Source organism: Tachyglossus aculeatus, chromosome X1 (genome assembly GCF_015852505.1).
Source record: "Tachyglossus aculeatus isolate mTacAcu1 chromosome X1, mTacAcu1.pri, whole genome shotgun sequence".
Taxonomy (NCBI): Eukaryota; Metazoa; Chordata; class Mammalia; order Monotremata; family Tachyglossidae; genus Tachyglossus; species Tachyglossus aculeatus.
In genome coordinates, this window is record NC_052101.1 from 114,638,853 (window position 1) to 114,658,144 (window position 19,292).

Here is a 19,292-nt window from a genome sequence, read left to right on the forward strand (position 1 = left end):
TCAGAGGAATCTTGATGCATTTTCACACCTATCTTGCCAGCCAGCCTCTTCAACACACCCTTCCCACCACCTTGGGCCTCATTTGTGTTATTTCTAACTTGATTATTATTGCTAATGTTTGCCGAGCATCGATTTTGTGCATAGTGGTATATTAGGTGTTCGGGAATAGGCTCAAAGCAGCTGTTAGTGGATGGCATTTATTGAGCACCTCCACCGGATTGCAGGCTCCTCGAGGGTGAGGACCATGTCTACTAACATTATTGTATTCTCCCAACTGCTTAGTACAGTGCTGGGCTCACAGCAACCACTCAGTAAATACCAATGATTGATGGGCACTATACTGAGTGCTTGGGAGAGCACAGCAGTAGCAGGACATATGGTGAAGATGACAGGCCCCCACCCCCAACCCTGAAGACAGAATTTTCAATCTTCAAGGGGAGACGAACACACCAAAATTTGCACCTTTCAAGAATCCAAACTAGCCGGAACCTCCCTTCTTTCCCTTCCTTCCCTTCCTCCCTCCCTCTTCACCTATGTGTCCCCTGCACCACCCCTGAGATAGAACCAGGCGGGAGCTGGGTTATCTTCCTCAAAGATTCCCACTGCAGCCCGCAACACTGGCATTTCCTGGCTCTGAGCATCTCCCGGGAGAAACAGCAGATAATGTGGCCCAAGCATGGCAGACTGTCTGCAGGGAGAATGCCTGATCTCCGGCCTAGGGGCAGAGGAGGAAACAGAGTGGGTGGCAGCCATGATCCACCTCAGGGATTCCCCCATCTCCTGAGTAGGCTCCTTTGAACAGCAACCACCTGAAGGATCGTTCTGGGGTGTGTTTCTACCCACTGGAGCCAGACAGATTGCGCTGGGGTTGGGGTAATTCTAGCAAAAGGTTTTATTTCTCCTAGGGGCTGCAGAGTCCTGGGGGGAGTGGGGTGGATGGTGTTAGGGTTTTTGTTACTTTCCCACCCCCCTCCCCACCTAGGAAGGGTAGGGCTCTCCTAGGGGAAAGATACACACATACATACACACATGTGTGCGCACGTGAGGCAAAGACACAGAATGAACTCACAAGACACGCAGAGAAATAGAGACATGGAATTGGGCTGATACACAACAGGTGAGAAAATCAATGTCACAAAGAGGGACAGTGACATAGATATCTCCGGAGAGACCAAGATAAGTACACAGAGAAAGGCAGAAACCCAGAGAGATGAGAGAGGCAGATTCAGAGAGAAGAGACTGACCCACATAGAGAGAGAGAGAGTGTTAGCTTCCAGGAGTAGTTCACATGCCACTCACCCATCAGCCCTTGGTCAGGCAACAGCAGGCCCCAGGCACCCTGGTCCCAGTTCCTCCCTCTTCCATGTGACTCCCACCCTCGACCCTTTTTCCAAGTTGCCCCTCCACAAGCCTCGCCACTCTCCGACATGTTCCACTTCTCCCCATGCAGAACTCCCAAGATTCATCAAGGAGCCAAAGGACCAGATTGGCGTGTCGGGTGGCGTGGCTTCCTTCGTGTGCCAGGCCACGGGTGACCCCAAGCCACGGGTTACCTGGAACAAGAAGGGCAAGAAGGTTAATTCGCAACGGTTTGAGGTAAGTCCGTGCCTTTGACACCTCCACTTCTTCCATCTCTGAGGTGCCGCCACTTTCACCACCTCAGGCCACAGATGCCTGAGAGCCCCCAAATTCAGCCCCATTCCCTAGTCTGAAATAGGGTGGCCCCTGTGGCCAGGGTGCTCTTCCTGTCCCTGATTTGTGCCAGCTCTAGTCAGGGCAGGATTGGATCTGGTTCCCCTCCACTCTCCCCACTTCCCAGCTTTGGGTGGGGGAAGGGGGAATGAAGCCCCCACCGACTCCCAGCATGTCTCCCCCAAGGTCCGACAAGATCCCGGAACTCCCGAGCAGGGCCAGAGAGACCCCAGATCCAGAAAAACCCCAGATCTGGGCTCTCTGGCCTCCGTTAGCTCTGCCCAACTTGTCCATCCCATCCTTCTGGCTCCTCTCCCAAATGCCCCTCCTCCTTTCTGCTCCTACCCTCCCAGTGCCTGGGTGGCACTTAAGAGTGTTGAGTTTCTATCCCCCAGGGGCTGGACAGGGGAAACCATGTTGTCTCTTGCCTCCGCGAACCCCAGGACACTGGGGGATCACAGGTTGGCAGGATTTCCCGTCAGGCCAGTGGGTGGGGGTGCCAGGGGCTTCGGGCAGAGAGGGAAAGAAGAGTTGCCCTCACAGCCCCAACAGGACTGAAAGGGAAGACTTTCTCTCCTCTCCTGTCTAACCCCCTGCCCACTGCCCCTATCCCTCCATCACAGACCATCGAATTTGACGAGAGTGCAGGTGCCGTGCTGCGAATCCAGCCACTTCGAACGCCACGGGACGAGAATGTGTACGAGTGTGTGGCCCAAAACCCTGTTGGGGAGATCACCGTCCACGCCAAGCTCACCGTGCTCCGAGGTACGGGGTCCTGATGGTCAGCACAGCTGGGGTTCCCCTACCCTCCCACAGAGACGCAGCATGGCCTAGAGGTTCGAGTCCTGGCTCCGCCATTGGCCTGCTGCAGGACATTGGGCAAGTCACTTAATTTCTTTGGGCCTCAGTTTCCTCATATATAAATGAGTAATCAGTGCCTGCTGTTCCTCCTACTTAGACTGTGAGCCTTGTGGGAGACAGGGACTGTGTCCGACCTGGTAATTTGTGTCTACCCCAGTGCTTAGCACAGTGTGCGGCACATAGTAAGCACTTAACAAATACCACAGCTACCATTATTATCATTAGGGGGTGATGCAAACCAGGCAGTGACAGTCATCCTGGCCCATCCAGTCCCAGACTCCGTCTCCAGTATGTGGCAGCGGAGGGCTCAGAGGGACCGTGTGATGGTGGCCCTCCTGGGCATCCATCTGTCGAAGGTGTACCGCGTGACCCGCTTCACCTTCTCCTCAATAGCCCCTTTTCCCCCTTTGGGAATCACCCTGCCTCACTCCAGCCAGTCCTGTTTCATCCTCCCACGTCCTGTCCTCCCCCGCCCACACCAGTCCAGTTCCCTCCTCACTGGAACTCAGCTTACACTGAGCCACCCCCTCACAATCAGTTGGTGGGGTTTATTGAGCTCTGCCGCGTGGGAAGTGTTGACCTGGTCCTTGTCCTCAAGGAGCTCACAGCGTAATGGAAACAGACAAAAATGATTGCCAAATAGAGGGAACAGGCGGAAGAGACAAGGCTATAGCAGGAAGTAGTGCAACTCTCTCAGGATGAAATAGCTCAATGAATAATTGAATCTACAAATAAAAATAGACGTAGGTACATAATCGCTGAGGAGCGGAGTAAAATCCGTAGATGCCTGGGAGGGTTGTCAGGTGTAGTGAATTCTTCAGGCCGCATGGAAATCAGCCATCTGCTTGGAAGGTAGGAAGTGAAGAAACGGAAAGAGCCGTCAACTCTATCTAGCAATTTTGTCCTTCCCTCCTACCTCCTACACCCCCATCTACATGTATTCACACCTCTGGTATATATATAGATATAGATATATAGATATAGATAGCTAGATAGATAGATAGATATAGATATATGTGTGTGTGTGTGTCAGGGCAGAGGGAACACGGGTTCTGGGTGGTTAGTCTCCGTCAGGCCTTTCCCTGGGTTCTTCACATCCTGTGGAGAGAACTGAGAGAGGTTAAAAAAAACTAATTCTGATTCTGTTTGTCACCAAAGTCTGAGAGAGAATCTGAGAAAAATACAGATCAGGGCCAGAGTCAAGGCAACCGCTGCCATTGCCTCTCTCTAGTTCCTCCTCCTTCCCTTCCCTCTAATAGTAATAATAATAATTGTGGTGTTTTTTCATATATTTACCAAGCACTGTACTAAGCATTGAGATAGATACAAGAGCATCAGGTTGGACACAGTCCCTGTCCCCCACGAGGCTTGCAGTCCAAGGGGGAGGGAGAAGAGGTATTGAATTCCCATTTTTACAGATGAGGAAACCAAGACACAGGGAAGTGAAGTGACTTGGCCAACGTCACACAACAGACATGGGGCAAAGCCAGAATTAGAACCCAGGCCCTCCTCCCCCCAACCTCAGGCTCTTTCCACTAGACCACACTGTTTCTCCTTCCTCGTTTCCTGTCCTTCTCTGTTCCACCGTTTTCCTTCTCTTCCCCTTCCTCTTTGTCTTTATTCTCTCTTTTCCCACCCTCCCTACTTGTCTCAGCTGTCTCAGCCCAAGGGAGCTTGAGTGTTTGCAGATTTATATTGGGTGTTGGGGGGGGAATGAGATGGGAACAGACCTGTGCATGGGTGCCTAGCACTGGGACTATTTGCCCTGGGCCAGTAGACAACACCAACATGATTTAGGGAGTGGTTTGAGGACAGGAGGAAGGACAACCTCCTCCAGGGGTCTTGTACCCAGAAAGCCCCCAACTCTGTGTACCCCTTGGGATAAGACATGAGCTGTCCAAACCCAGAGGGACATAACATCAAAATGCTTAAAGGGTTCACAGTCAAGTGCATAGTTGATGCAGAGAGGAGGAGGGGTAGGGGAAATAAAGGGCCAAGTCAGGGAATGCTTCTTGGAGGAGTTGTGATTTTAAGAGGGTTTTGAAGGTGGGGAGAGTGGTGGCCTCTCAGCCATGAGGCGGGAGAGGGGGAGTTCTAGGCCAGAGGGCGGATGTGGGCAAGGGGTCAGTGGTGAGATCGATAGATCGAGGTACAGAGAGTAGGTTGGCGCTAGGGAAGCGGTGTGTGCAGGCTGGGTTGTAGTAGGGAAGAGAGTTTCAGGGATGAGAGAGAAGAAAAGAGCAACTCTCTGAGAGCCAAAGACCCAGAGAAGGGGAAACAGAAAGGTGGAGGCAGAGAGACCTTCCAACCCTTAGAAGCTGCCCTCCTCCCCTTCTGAATCAATCTGCCCCAGGAACAAGAGAGAAGGGGAGAGTAGTGAGGTAGCCCTCCCCCCCAAAATGTCACGTCTAGACCCCTTTTCACCACCAGCCTCTCTGCCTTTCCTCTTTCACCAGCTCCAGAGCCAGCAGCTGCCCCATTTCCCTACCTCCTGCCTTCCTTTCCTATTTCCAGTGCAGCTCATTATCCCAGTCAACCAAGACCTTCTTAAGCAATGAAAAGACAGACAGACAGACTCTCAGGGACAAATCAGGAACAGAGGCAGGCTTGGGAAGAGAGAGAGACAGGGGCACACATACATAAACAGAGTCACAGGGGCGGAGAGACAATGAGAGAAACAGACAAAGACAAAGCAGGGACAAAGAAGGCAGGATCAGAGAAAGACCCAGACTCAGAGAAGCAGATCTTGGTGAGAGTAGAGACAGCACAGAGTGACAGTGAGAGGAAGAGGGAGGGCATGGGCCAAAAAGACAAGGGCAGGGTTGGGGTGGAGCATGCAATGCATCAAAGAGAGAAAGACACACACACATACACATGCGCATTTGCACGCAAATGGACTGACACACAAAGAGATAGGCAAGGGCAGATGGAGTGACAAACAGAAACAAAGCAGGGACACAGTGAGATCCAGAGAGAGAGACAGAGAGACAGAGGCAGAGAGAGAAGCCTTGAGCTTCTCAGGCCTCTGATGGTCTTGAGGTCTCCCCCAGACACTCCCCTTTCTCAGCATGATGGAGCAATGTCCTCAGGAGATGAGGTCACGCCCCCCACCCCACCCCACCAAACTTGGTTCTTTGGTGCCCAGAGAAACTTGGTGGGGAGTAGGGTGGAGGGGCCTATATTGAGACAGGAATCAGCCATGGGCAACAGGAGGGTTTGAAATCATGGTGCGTGTGGTGTGAGGCTCCTGGCCGAGCCGATCCCTGAATCTGATCACGCCTCAAGCCGCAGTCGTTTTAATTAAACTCAGAGGAATTCCGCACAACGTGCTGCAAGATTAACATTTTTGTTTAATTAGAAACACCCGGTAATAATAGTTGTATGAGACCTCCTCCAACACTCGCGCGCATACACACACACACACACACACACACACGCGCGCGCGTGCGCGCGCGCGCGAGAGAGAGAGAGAGAGAGAGAGAGAGAGAGAGAAAGTTATTCTCTCCCCCCAACACCCACCTCACTGGTGCTGCCTCACCCGCTCTCAGTGGATTAATTGGTTCAGGAAGCAAATGCAGGAGAGGTAGAAGAGAGCAGAGCTCTTCCCTCGGCTGGCCCCCGTGGGATTCCCGAGTGATATCACCAGCAGCCAATAGGAGCTGCAGAGAACCCTTGGGGGGGTGAAACATCCACTCTCACCTGCACCCGCTGCTCTGCTCCCCTCCTCCTTCCCCAATTCCCTCTCCCCTCACTACCCCCTTGCCCAGGCCTTCGGTGGCCTCCTCCTCCCTTCTCCCTGCACGTCCCAAAGGGCATATTCCACTAACAGCCAGAGAGTAACAGAGGCAGCGCCTACTCTTGCTCACAACCCCTCTACCCTTCCCCCTCCTTCCACTCTGCTTAGAGATGCACCCCTGCCACTCTCCCCCTTCCCCCGCACCAAGCTTAGGATGAATGTTTCCTTTGGGACCGGTCCCTGATGGTGATGTAGCAGGAGGCTGAGCCTGCCTTTTCCTTTGCACTGACTCTAGAGAGGTATGTTGGGCGCTGGGCTTGGAGGGGAGGGGTGAATTGTTCATCATCAGCATTGATTGAGTGCCTGCTGTGTACTTGGCATTTGGAAGCGTATGCCGATGGAATCAAAGGAGAAAGACACGGTCCCTGCCCCTGGACAGCTTAAAAGCTAAGATCCCTGAACTAAGAGACTGTGTCCAACCTGATGATCCTGTATCTCTCCCAGCACTTAGCACAGTGCTTGGAACAGAGTAAGCACTGAATAAATATTATTATTATTTTTATCATCATCATCATCATTATTATAATATCTGGGTATGGAAGGACCCCCCCGCAAAATACCTCCAGCATCTTCACCCATGGGGTTTTAGTTGGGAAGGCTGGGGCCTGGCTGGGTGTGTTTCTTTGGGTGGAGGTATGAATTTTCATTTGAGAGCCATTGTGGGTGGGTCACATGGGTAATGGGGCTTGGAAAGGGCAAGCAGTCGGACAAACAAGGGCAAATAGGTCAGAGAGAACCAGTATGGGATCTCCCCAACCCCCCCTTAGAAGCTCTTGGGTCTCATTGGCAAGACCCAGGGTGAGCGAGGCTATGGTGGTGATGTTGGTGGTGGTGGAGGAAGCAGTGGCTCTTGGATGATCTGAGTACAAAATCTGAGGAGAGAGATAGAGAAATAGAACAATTGGGGGTCTCCATGGGTTCAGGAGAGGTTGGGGAAGTGCCACAGATGAGCAGTCCCTAATGGGTCACTAGAGGGAAAGTCACAGGTGAAATGGGGGTAAGTCAAGGGTGGTGGATGGTCTGTACCTAACCCTGAAAGGTTGGGGGGGCATCCAGGAGGGTCACCATTACACAGTTCCTCTGAGCATTTTGGGGCTGCTATCAGAAGCAGAGTCCTGGGATGGATAGACTGAGTGGTCTAATGAGACTTCGAAGGAGAAATGATGTGAAGGCACAGGTAGAGAGGTAGACTTATCCAGAGACACCCACAATATAAGACGGGCAGAAGCTCCTGACCATTGGCTTTCTGGCAATCAGTCAGCTAGAGTGCTCCCTTCTTCTCATCCATTCTCTTCTCCCATTACATACCCCAGTTCACACTCGCCATTCATCTCATGTCAACCTACTCCCTGGACCTCATTCTCGTCTCTCCTGTGGCTGACCTCATGCTCATTTTCTAGCCCCTGTCTGGAACTCGTCCTTCCTTCAAATTTGACAGACCCACTCCCCAGACTCTCTCCATCTTCAAAGCTCTTCTGAGATTACGCATCCTCCGGGAGGCCTTCCCCACCGACTTTCTCTTTTTTATGGTATTTTTTAAGTGCTTACTATGTGCCAGGCCCTGTGCTAAATGCTGGTAGATGCAAGCTAATCAGGTTGGACACAGTTCACGAACCACATGGGGCTCTCACAGTCCTCATCCTCATTTTTCAGATGAGGTAACAGGCCCAGAGAAGTGAAGTGACTTGCCCAAGGTCACATAGCAGACAAGTGGCAGAGCTGGGATTAGAACCCAGGCCCATGCTCTATCCACTAGGCTACGCTGCTTCTCAATGGCCTCATCCCCGCCTCCATTAACTGCCCCACCTTCTACACATTTGAGTCATCACAACGACCTTTATTCATTCATTCATTCAATCGTATTTATTGAGCGCTTACTGTGTGCAGAGCACTGTACTGAGCGCTTGGAAAGTACAAATCGGCAACATACAGAGACGGTCCCTACCCAACAATGGGCTCAAAGTCTAGAAGGGGGAGACAGACAATAAAACAAAACAAGTAGAGAGGTGTCAATACCATCAGAATAGATAAATAGAATTATAGCTATATACACATCATTAATAAAATAGAGTAATAAATGAGGTAACTGAGGCCCAGAGAAGTGAACTGACTTGCCCAAGGTCACACAGCAGACAAATAAGAGAGCCAGGATTAAAACCCAGGTCCTCCGACTCCCAGGCCCGGGCTCTTTCCACCAGGCCATGCTGCTCCCTGTATGCCTTTGTCCTTCTTCCTCCTGTCTGTAAGGTATTTTGGTCTCCATACTCCCCGCTAGATTTTGAGCTCGTGGAGAACGCTAATTCCTGCTGTGCTCTCCTAAGCGCTTAATACAGTGTTCTGCCCACCATAGGCACTCCATAAATATGATGGATGAGGATGATGAGGGGAGGCACAGTGGGTGGTTGGTGGGTGGAGGGGGGAAGGGGGTGGCAGAGAAAGGCCAAAGGAGAGAAGTCAGGTGGGGAGAGGGGAAAGATTGATGGTGGCCCATTACTTACCATGAAGATGGGGGCCCAGGAGGACAACAGTTACCCTGTCCCTCCAAGCTTCCTGGTGCCCCTGTCAGAGACAGAGTCCCAGGTCGGACAGATGGTGGACCTGACCCGGCATAGAGTCTGCTCAGTCTTCCTGGCCCCCAGATGGAAGTGGAGGCGATTGATTTTTTTGCCAGCTGGCGCCAGCCTTTAGCCCTGATTGAGATATTCTCTCTCCCAGTTGGGCAGTACTTTAGTCTTTTGCCCCAGCGGAGCCAAGCGGTTTAGGAAGGAAGGGCAGGTCCAGCCACCCTCCAACCCCCACACTTCTGCTGCAACCCCTAGCCCTGGCGTCTGGCCCTGGGTGGTCTTCTGTAAGTGTCCCATTGGGGGCCAGCTGCAGAGCTCCTCACCTGTGGTTTCCACTGACCCACCTCAGCCCCCTACCATTTCCCCACAGAGGACCAACTGCCCTCCGGCTTCCCTAACATCGACATGGGGCCCCAGCTCAAGGTGGTCGAGCGTACCCGGACCGCTACCATGCTCTGTGCGGCCAGTGGCAATCCAGACCCCGAGATCACCTGGTTCAAAGACTTCCTCCCCGTGGACCCCAGTGCCAGCAATGGGAGGATCAAGCAACTGCGATCGGGTAAGGGCGCCAGGATGCTTCTGGCAGACACTCCCAGGGTGGGGAGATGGGAGGCTGGGTGGGAGTATGTGGGGACCCCCCCCCCCCCCACCAACCTTGAAGGGTCCCCAGGGTTCATTGGAGCCCTAGTGGGTGGCTGGGGGAGGGGACAGTTGGTTTGGGGGAGAGGGCTGAGGAGTCTTAGGGGCTCTAAGATTCTGGGCCAGGAGGCTACGGATCGGGCTGGGGTGGGGTTGGGGGAGACCATGAGGCTGAATCTTGATGCCCGAAAACCAACCGGACATTTCCAAGGCCGTGTCCCTGTGGCCAGGCTCTTCGTCTGAGCCGGAGCAGCATTTGTAAGAAGTTGGAGGCGTGGGGGAATTCAGTCTGCCTGTCTGTCTATCTGTCTCCGGGACATAGCTGTGTTGGACAGCAGCAGTGTTGGGAGGGGAAGGCAAGGCTTAGGTTTTGTCACGTTTCTGTCTGTGGCCGTCACTTCTACCCCTAATTTCCCGGTTTGAGAGAGCAAGAGAGAATGTGTGTGTGTGTGCGCGCACGCGTGTGCACTGCCCCTTGATCCCTGTGGGGTCGTTACATGTAGTTTTGACTGTTGAATGTTCCTGTGACCAGACCATACCCATGATCTCTTTCAATCATCTGATGTAGTAGGAAAACCAAGATCTCTCCACCTCTGTGGTGCCCTCCTCTACCTCTTTCTTTTCTTGGGAGGGAGGGAGGGAGAGAGAATGTGAGAACACCTGGTGGGCTGGGGCGGGGGGCAGTCTCTGTGTGTCTATGTGGGTGTCTCTCTGTTCAGTATCTCTATGGAATCATCTTTACTCTTTTTCCCTTTTGGGGTGTCTGCCATCTCTGTTCCTCTGAATGTGCATCTGTCCTGAGTGTGTCTCAGTCGGTGCATGTCTGGATGTATGTGTTTATATGTACACTATCTCTCAATCTCTTTGTTTCTCTCTGTTTCTGCTTTCCCTTGTGTGTCTATCTCTGCTTCTCTTTCCCCCGATATCTATCTATCTCTATCTCTCTCTCTCTCTTTCTCTCTCTCTCTCTCTCTCTCTCTTTCTCTCTCTCTCTCTCTCTCTCTCTCTCTCTCTCTCTCTCTCTCTCTGTCTCTCTGTCTCCCTCTGCTCTCCGTCTGACTGTCACTACCTCCGTCTCCCCCACCTTTCCTCCTTGAACACATATCAGGTCACTGTAGGGCCTAGCCCCCAACCCCTCCCATCTCAGAACCACTAATTGGGAAGACCTGAGAAGGAAGGAGGTGGGGGCGTGGAGGGGGGGCCCAATCTGGAGTCTTCACTCCTTCTCTCCCCCAGCCCCAGCCCGTGAGGCTGATCTGCGTGCGCTCTCCCAAATAACCCGCTGATCACATGTGTTGTTTTCTCTCTTGTTCCACTATTGTAAACGCTCAGAGACCTTTGGTAAGTGCGTTTGATTCCCAACTAAACAGTGCCCTGGCCCTGAAACTAATAACCTTAACGGCTTCTCCGAACGGCATGTGACGTGGTCTCGGTACTAACCCCCCGGCCAGGACACCGGTCCTTTCTGAAACGGCTGCCCTCCCTCGGGGGCTCCCCCACCCCATCCCTTCAGGAGTGGGGAGGAGCCACGTTCACATCTCCCCTCCCCCAGGAGCTGCTGGAGTTTCACATCTACCGGGGTCAGGAGCTGGGAGGTGGGCGGCCCAGGTGGGACTGGGGAATCGGGGGAGGCAGAAATGTCAGGGAAGCCACTTGAAGGGCTGGAGTTCGAGAGTCCAGGGCCATCTGAGAATACTCCACCCATCTCCTCCCTCAGGGGCCCAGGAGGAAGCGCTCCTCTAATAATAATAATAATGGTATTTGTTAAGCACTTACTATGTGCCAAGCACTGTTCTAAGCTCCTCCCTATGAACCCTCAAGCCCAGTCCCCGGACAAGCTCCAGTCAGATCAATCAATCAGTGGTATTTATTGAGCACTTACTGTGTGCAGAGCACTGCACTAGCACTTGGGAGAGTACAGTATAACAGAGTTGGTAGATACTTTCCCTGTCCACAAGGAGCTTACAGTCTAAAGGGGGAGATAGACATTAATATGAGTAAATAAATTATGAATATAGACATAATGCTTTGGGACTGAGACAAAGGTGACTGAAGAGTGCAAATCTAAGTGTGAGGGTGAAGCAGAAGGGCGTGGGAGAAGAGGAAATGAGGGCCTAGTCGGGGGAGGCCCGCTCCTTCCCTTCCCCTGGGATCCCCCATGTTGGGCTGATTCAGTTGCTCACTGGGTTGCAGGTCCCCGGGGGGAGGGAACGGTCCCCACTAGACTGCCAACCCCACCCACCTCTCTCCTCTTGGAGAGGGGGAATGGGGGTGTTCCTCAAGATCGCTGACCCTTGGTGAAGTAGGAAGCTGTCTCTCTGCGCCCCCCCCCCCCCCCACTACCCCTTAGGCCCCAGGGGACACTTCCTCTCTCTGTCCCCTCCATGCCCCTGGGGGTGAGCATGGAAGTTAGATGGTTAGATGTGAAACTCCACCCTGAAAATCTACCATCTGTGTCCCCCAGAGTGCTCCTGCCCTTCTTGAATTTCCCTCCCTCCTTCCCTCCCCCAGCCCTTGTCTGTCTCTCCATCCTTCCCCTGCTCCCCACTCCCTCTTTGAGACCAGCCACAGAGATGGGAGTCAGCAGTGTGGAGGTCGGGGTGTTTGCCCTTCTACCACTCCCCCCCCGCCCCCCGCCACCTCCTGATGTTCCTGGAGTCTGGCTGTTCACTATCCAGCCAACTCTCTGTCCATCCCATGGATTGTTGGTCAGGCAGGGTTCAGGCTGCAGTGACCTCAGGGGAAGAAGGCCATCCCTTCTTCTGTGCCAACATTCCCCCACAGATGGTAAATTTTCAGATTTTCCTCTTATATTTTTGGTTCTTCTTTCTGAGTCTGCGGGATGTATCCCTCCCCCGCCCCACCACCGTGGTGTAGCTCTAACCCTATCTCTTGTCTCCTCTCCCATCCCCCCCACCCAAACCCTCCATGTCTCTCCCTCTTCCCCTGCAGAGATTGTCCCTGTAAATGATCCCCCTCAGTTCCTTGCTTTATTAACCGAACGAGACCCTAACCTGTCGCTAACCACTTTCCCCTCGGACAGTCCCCCACCGCCTAACCAGTTAACAAGATGCCAACTAACTAGTAGTACTTCCTAGCCTAACCACATAACCTCTCCCAGCAAACATGGACTGTGACCCAGAAATACCATAACCCCCTTCGTGCCTCCCCCCGCCCCACCTCCCCAGAAACAACACAGTGCCCCACCAGCTGGTGACCTAGAGGTGCCCCTCTCTGCCTCCCTCCCAAGGGGTGGGAGATGGGAGTCTCTAGGGGGAAATGGGGCCTAGGGAGAGCTGGGAGCATCTGGTGGATTTTGTGCTGTCTTCAGGACCGGGCTCATAGATTTCCCGTCGAGTGGGTACTCCAGTACGGATCGGACCCCAAGAGGGGGCACCGAAGGATGGGTCAGTTGGGGGGGGGGGGGGCTTCCTCGGCTAGAGGGGAGGGAGAGCGGGGGCGGCTACCAGAGCAGAAGTCCCTCTGCCTCTCAGCCTCCTTGCTTCCCAGCCCCCAACCCCTAGTCTAACTTGGCTAGTAGCATGCAGGCAGGTTCCACTTTGGGCCCTGGGGAAAGGCTCTCACTGTCTCTGAGCTTCTGTTCTCTCTCCCTCCTCTCCCCACTCCGATGGCAATGGGGACAAGGTTGGGGGGTGAGATGGGGAGACAGGATAGCCATGGAGCCCCCAGAGTGCCCCTGCCCCTCCGAGGATGTCCCCTCCAGCCCGGGTCTCCGCCAGAGGCCGGACAGGGCTACCCAAAGTACCACCCCCTCCTTTTCCAACCTGCTGTCCCCAAGTTTCCATCTGTCTTTCACGTAACTCTCTCTGCTTCCCTTACAGAAGGGACCCCAATCCGAGGTAAGAGGTCCCACACTCACTCACCCACCCACCACTTTCCCCACCCAGTAGAGATGCCCTCCTTCTCACCCCCTTCTCCAGCCCCCAGTTACTCTCTTGGTGCCTTCCTCTGTCTTTATTTCCACTGCCCCGTCTACTGTGTTCCCGGCTCTGTCTCCACGTGGCTGTCTGTGTTTCTGTCGTGTCTCTGTAGGGTGGGTGGGGTGGAGGCAGGGAGTTGGAGCCATGTGCCAGGCCTAGGTTGGCCCAAAGGCTTCAGTTTGGGCTCAGTTGGCTCCCTCCTCACCCCAGGCCACAGGAGGGACTCATTGGGCACCAAGCCGCTGGCATCGCGGCAGGGTTGGGGAAGGATGGTGGGTGCCACAGCGCCTGCTGCACCCTGTGGCTCTGGACGGGCTGATCGGTGTTGGCACCTGTTGGAGGACTTGGTCGGGAACCCCTCCCCTTTGGTTTCCTACCGGGGTGAGAGTCCACCTGCTGGCTGAGCCCCCGCTCGATGCCAGGATCGGGTCTGGGGTGGTGGGGGCAGGGTGGACGGTTTCGATATGGGAGGGACACTGGAGGGTGGAGGGCGCTGAGCTCGGCTCTGTCCTCATCCTTTTCAGGCTACTTGGCGCCAGCCGGAAACAGGGACTGGTATTTTCCCCTGGTCTTGGTGGGGACCGGGGCAGGTGGTGGGCAGCAGGGGCCTCGGAGTCCGGGCCGCTGCTCCTGTTTTGCCCCCAGCCAAGCTGACCCTGACAACCACCTCTTCCCCTTGTTCACTGCAGCTAGCCCACCCTCCTTGGCACCCCCCCCACCCCACCCCACCAGCTAGGACCACCATGCCGGTGGGGAGCTGGGGCCTCGCCTGGGGGTCAGGCGGGGGCGGAGAAGACCCTGTGCCCCATTCACCGAGGGCCGTGCTCAGCTACCTGCCCTTCCCTTCCCTAATGTGCAGGCACCTCCCATGCCAGTCAGCAACCTCCCCCTCCCCCCAGCGTCTGGAGCGGGATGGGGTGGGGTTACAGTTGCCCAGTTCTGCCATAACACCCCCACTTCTCGTTTTCTCTCTCTCTCTCTCTCTCTCTTTGTCTCTCCCTCTTTCTCCATGTCTGTCTCTTACCAACTTCCCCAGGAGCCCTGCAGATTGAGAGCAGTGAGGAGACGGACCAGGGGAAGTACGAGTGTGTGGCTAGTAACAGCGCCGGGGTCCGCTACTCGTCACCCGCGAACCTTTACGTGAGAGGTAGGGAGTGCAGCAGCTCAGAGCCATATGCCCTCCCTAGTCGCCCTTCCGCTACCGGTCCAGCGTGGAGAATCTGAGCCGGGCCGGGGGACACCTCCTCTTCTCTCCTCTTGACTCTTCTTCGCTCCCTCCTGCCCTCCCCAAATGGGGCAGGTTGGCAAGGGGGACGGAGACCTTGTCCAGGGCTGGGCCTTCCTGGAACAGAGGAAAAGGATCAGTGTTTGGGGTTCTGGGGGAGGTGCGGAAACAACCCTCCTAGGGAGATGGCTGCCTGTCTCTGGCCTGGGGACCCACCCAGCCTCCCAGGGAGAGGTCCAACTTCCTGGATAAAATTGCTCCTGAGGTGGGGGTGGGGAGGGGCCCCAACCTATCCCTAGCCAATGGGAGAGGGTCTGATGCCCTCGAGAGCTTTTCCAGGGAGTGTTGGGCTACGGGACCTCCCTCTACCTCAACCCTGTTGTCTCTGCTGGCTTGGCTTTTCTATCCTCCCCCTCCACCCCCAGGTTCAAATCTTTGGCCGACCTGACTGCAATAGTGTGTGTCTCTGGTCTAGTGGGGGTTGGGAGGGCTAGTACCGGGTGTTGTCCCCTGAGCACTTTTTTCCTTGTTTCCTCCTTCCTCCCCCCACTCTGCCGGAGACCACAGCTCTGGGAGATCCTCCAAGCACCCAGACCAGGGATCCCCACCAATACCGCCGCCCCCACAGCTCCCTGGCCCTGCCGTTGTGCCCTCCCCATGTCTTATCCTTACCTGTCCCTCCTCACTCAGTCCAAGAGCAGGGTTTGAATTATCTTTGTAGAGGAAAGTCAATCCCTCCCCAGCTGTTTTCCCGCTCCTCCCCTGCCCCATCCCCGTTTTTCCCATCCTTGTGCCTCTCTTCCCCCCCACCCACCCACCCACCTCGCCACAGTCTTAGCAAGACCAGGACACTTGAGTTCGGCCAGAGGCCAGGTCTGGCGTTCAGTGGCTGTCGGCATGATTTCTCCTTTTGGGGAGGTCGTGGGCGGGAGGGGGGTCATTTTTGAAAACTCTGTGGACTTGTTTTTTGGGGGGAAGCTTGTAGGTGGGGGGATACCTATGCCTGCTGGGACTAGGATGAGGAGCCAGTGGGGAGGGAGGGAGGATGGGGAGGGAGGAGGGTGGGGCTATCTTTTTCTACTCTCCCCACCCTCACCTCCCATCTTCCCAACCCTCAAAACCCCACCCTCCTTCCACTATGCTAGCCAGAGGTCAGACTTCTCCCAGGGTGGGATGGGGAGGTGGGGAAGTTCAGTTCTGGTGGGGAGGGGGCTGTTTTCCCTCCAGTGTTATTCTGATTTTCATCCTCGTGTGTTTGATTTGAAAGTAAACGGGGTCTGGAGGTATGGGGATTGGGAAGACAAGGGGGCACTCCTGAAAGGTACAGAATTCAAGGTGTACAAACACACACTAGCACACACACACATATTCACACATATGAGAAGATAGCCATCGTGGTGAATGTTCCACTCTTGGGTTCCGTGAGTTTCTGACACTGCCTTGCCTGCCTTCCCACTCCCCACCCCCACTGGATGGGGACGGGGACAGGGTTTGTATAACTTGAGGTCCCTGAGAAGAAAGGTCTCTGATTGGCCAAACAGTGGGACTTAGACTTGGGGAACAAAAATTATGTGGGAACACAGCCATAGATGCTTCTTATATTCCAGATTTGTGGGTGAGATGGGGGCAGGGCAGGGGCAGGGTGGAAGCTAATGGGTGTTGGAGATGGAGATCCTGGATCTGGGGTCTCTCTCTGGCCCCGCTTGGAAGTTCTGGGGTCTGGTGGGATCCCAGAGGGACTGAGGCCAGGAGTCTGGCCCAGACAGCTGCGGGGCTGGGACTGTGGCTTCTTCCCCCGCCCCACCCACCCAGCTGGGAGCCAGGAGAGGAGGGGGCATCAGCCCCCATCATCCTCACAGAACTGGCACCACTGGGTGCAGTTCTGGGTGTGTTTGGTTGGGGGAGAGGAAGGGGAGGGCCTGCTCTCCAAATTCCTGCCTCTTCCTCCAGTTCCATAGTGTATCGTCCACCTCAGATGGGGCCCATCGAGCCCCCGTGGGCTGGGGGGTGGGGGGCGGGTGTGAAAGCTGAAGTCCCCAGCACCTCCTCCCACCCCTGGAACTTTTCCTGGAGCTTGGACATGCAGGGCCTAGGGAGGGGCTGGGCCCGGGATGGGGTGCAGGTGGGAGGAGGAGAGTTGTCAGGGAAGAAAGTAAACTAGTTGGATGGCGGGTGGGGGTCACAGCATCCAAGGTCGTTGCTGTATTCTTTTAATTTTGATTTTGATATCTATTTTCTTTTCCCTTTGGTTAAAAACGGAAGCAGCCATGGGGGTGGGGGGGCGGGGGGGCGGTGGGGGGGAAGCCTCGGGAAAGGCCTTTTTTTACTCTCTCTGTGTTTCCCCTATTTTTTCTCTCCTCCTCATGTCATTGTGTTCCGCATCCAACCCCCCTAACATCCCTCAGAGCTGCGAGAAGGTTGGTGTGTTCTTTTTCTCCTGTTTTTGCTTTCTTCCCCCCATTTTTACATCCTCGAACGAGAAACAACGGCAAAACGCCCCCCACCCCCACCCCCGCCCATCACCCCCGGAACAAAAAAATCAATTTACAAAAAAGAGAGAGAGAAACGTTCTCCCCCCCCCGCCCCCAACACCCCCCAAACAATCACAAAAAGCCCAAGGAGATCTTTAAGACGCGCGAGGCCCTGCTGGCTCGTGGGTTTCCGAAAGGAGACGAGAGGGTCCCCTGCCCCCCTCTCCGTCTCTCTGTCTCTCTCTCTCTATCTATCTCTCGCGCTCTCTCTGTCTTTGCATCCCCTGGAAATGTGGCTGAGGGCTTTCTTGCACCTTTTCATCACCCCCAATTCCGAGCCTGATGCATGATGGAAGAATGTTTGACTGCTGCCCTTCCCCCCCCCCCCACCCCCACCCACCCGCCCGCTCCCCCTCTCCCTAACCCAAACCCTGCCCTGCATGCCTCTCTGGGTTGATTTGTTCCGTCAAATTGGTGGGGCGGGACCGGGTTGGGGGGAAGAGTTTCCAACTCTTTGGAGTGTCTTTGGTTACGTTCTGTTTGTTTCTTTCTTAATTTGTTGGTTTATTACTTTGAAATAGCTTTTGATCAATCTCTTTTTTTGTGAAGGGGTTCGGATTCCCTTGCTTTTCCTGTTTCAGTTTCCCGGGTTATGCTGTGCTGTGGTCACTTCCCGAAACGCATTGTGAGAAGCCAGTGTTCCTGCACCCCACCCCCACCCCCCCTCCCCTCACTTCCCCCCATTGGTACCCTGGTCCTGGAGAAGGGAAGGAGTCACACAGCTGTAACGTCTGTCTGGGAAAGCGGGGACTGGGGATTGGGGATGGGACTGATGGGGGTCAGAGAGGGAAAGTTACCGACCTCAAAACCTGGTCTGCCGAGCCGCCCCCCCCCACACACACACCCCCACCCCCACCCCCACCCCCGAGACTATTCCGAAATAGAATTTGCAGTCAAAGGTTTAAACCTCTGGGCCCTGGGAGAGCAGGGGCTCCTGTCCGGGCTGAGGGTTTGTTAGAGACCAAAGTTTGTCCATTTTGGGGTCATTGTGGGTCTTCTTGAAAGGAGTTGGTTTCTGCCCCTGCACCTCTCCCTTCCCCACTCTCTCCCTATATCCCTTCCCAACTATCCCACATCTTCTCATCCCCCCCAACCCCAAACTCCCTCTATGCACCCCCAGCTGATTTTCTTGCTGTGATTGGCAGGTTTGTAGGGGCCATCCTGGAGACCAGGGGGTTGAGGGGAGGGGGGGAGGGAAAGGGGGGGAGCGGGGTTCCTCTCCCCCTCTCCCTCCCTCCCTCGCTAACTCACTGCCCTCCTTAGACCAGTCCATAAGCAATGGCTTTCTGCGGGAACAGGTATTAAAGCTGTGTGATTTTTGGAGAAATCCAGTGCAATATTGACACCGTCTCTCTGTATCTCTTTCTGTCCCTCTCTGTCTCTGTGTGTTTTTCTCATAAAGATGCTGAGTTTTCAGTGCTCAGATCATCAGGGCTGGTATTGATTTCTCTGTCTGTCTGTCTGTTGGTCTGTCACTCTCTCTGTCTCTCTCTTTCTCTTCCTGGTCTCAGTCTCCCATAGCTCCCTCCCAGCTCCCCCACCTTAGAAATATTGTGCTATGGAAACTGTGCCTTTCTGAATTAGCAGGCTCAGCACTTCCAAAAAATGGAAGGAAGGGTGGGGGAGGAAAAAGAGAATTCAAAAGAAAACCTGAAAACTTCCTAAACCCCAAATAAAGGTTGGCTGGCCCCTAGTAACCTTGATGGCTAAAAGCAGCAAAGAGCGGGGACAGCCTGAAATGTTTTCTCCCATGTCCCACCCACCCCGACCCGTCCCTGCCCCTCCCCCCACCCCTCCGCAACCCCCCCCCCCCCCCCTTTGATGCTGCTCCCTCCCCTTCTGGGCTCAGCTGGGATATGTATGTGCCGGGCCCTGGACAGGTGGAGAGGGAGATGGGTCAGGGCCCCCCCCCCCTCCCCTGCCCCGGCAGCTGAGTGGAGCCTGTGTAACTGGAACCCCAATTACAGAATCAGGACCAGTCAGACCCAGAGGGGTAAAGGCAGGGGTGCCTAAGTCTCCGGGGAGGAGACTTAGACTGTTTCT

General features: G+C 54.7%; 1 protein-coding gene across 16 annotated transcripts in view; it reads left to right on the plus strand.

The window, feature by feature from the left end:
• Positions 1 to 19,292, plus strand: part of PTPRS (protein tyrosine phosphatase receptor type S) — a 95,857-nt gene that overhangs the window by 37,502 nt on the left and 39,063 nt on the right. For 9 of the 16 annotated variants that reach the window (XM_038740621.1, XM_038740625.1, XM_038740623.1 and 6 more), the window contains exons 3-7: positions 1,451 to 1,596; positions 2,316 to 2,457; positions 9,284 to 9,472; positions 14,530 to 14,640; positions 17,124 to 17,135. In XM_038740621.1, the coding sequence (XP_038596549.1) occupies positions 1,451 to 1,596; positions 2,316 to 2,457; positions 9,284 to 9,472; positions 14,530 to 14,640; positions 17,124 to 17,135 (600 nt within the window). The remainder of the gene's footprint in view (positions 1 to 1,450; positions 1,597 to 2,315; positions 2,458 to 9,283; positions 9,473 to 14,529; positions 14,641 to 17,123; positions 17,136 to 19,292) is intronic. The other 7 variants (XM_038740622.1, XM_038740627.1, XM_038740637.1 and 4 more) reach the window with 2 other exon arrangements.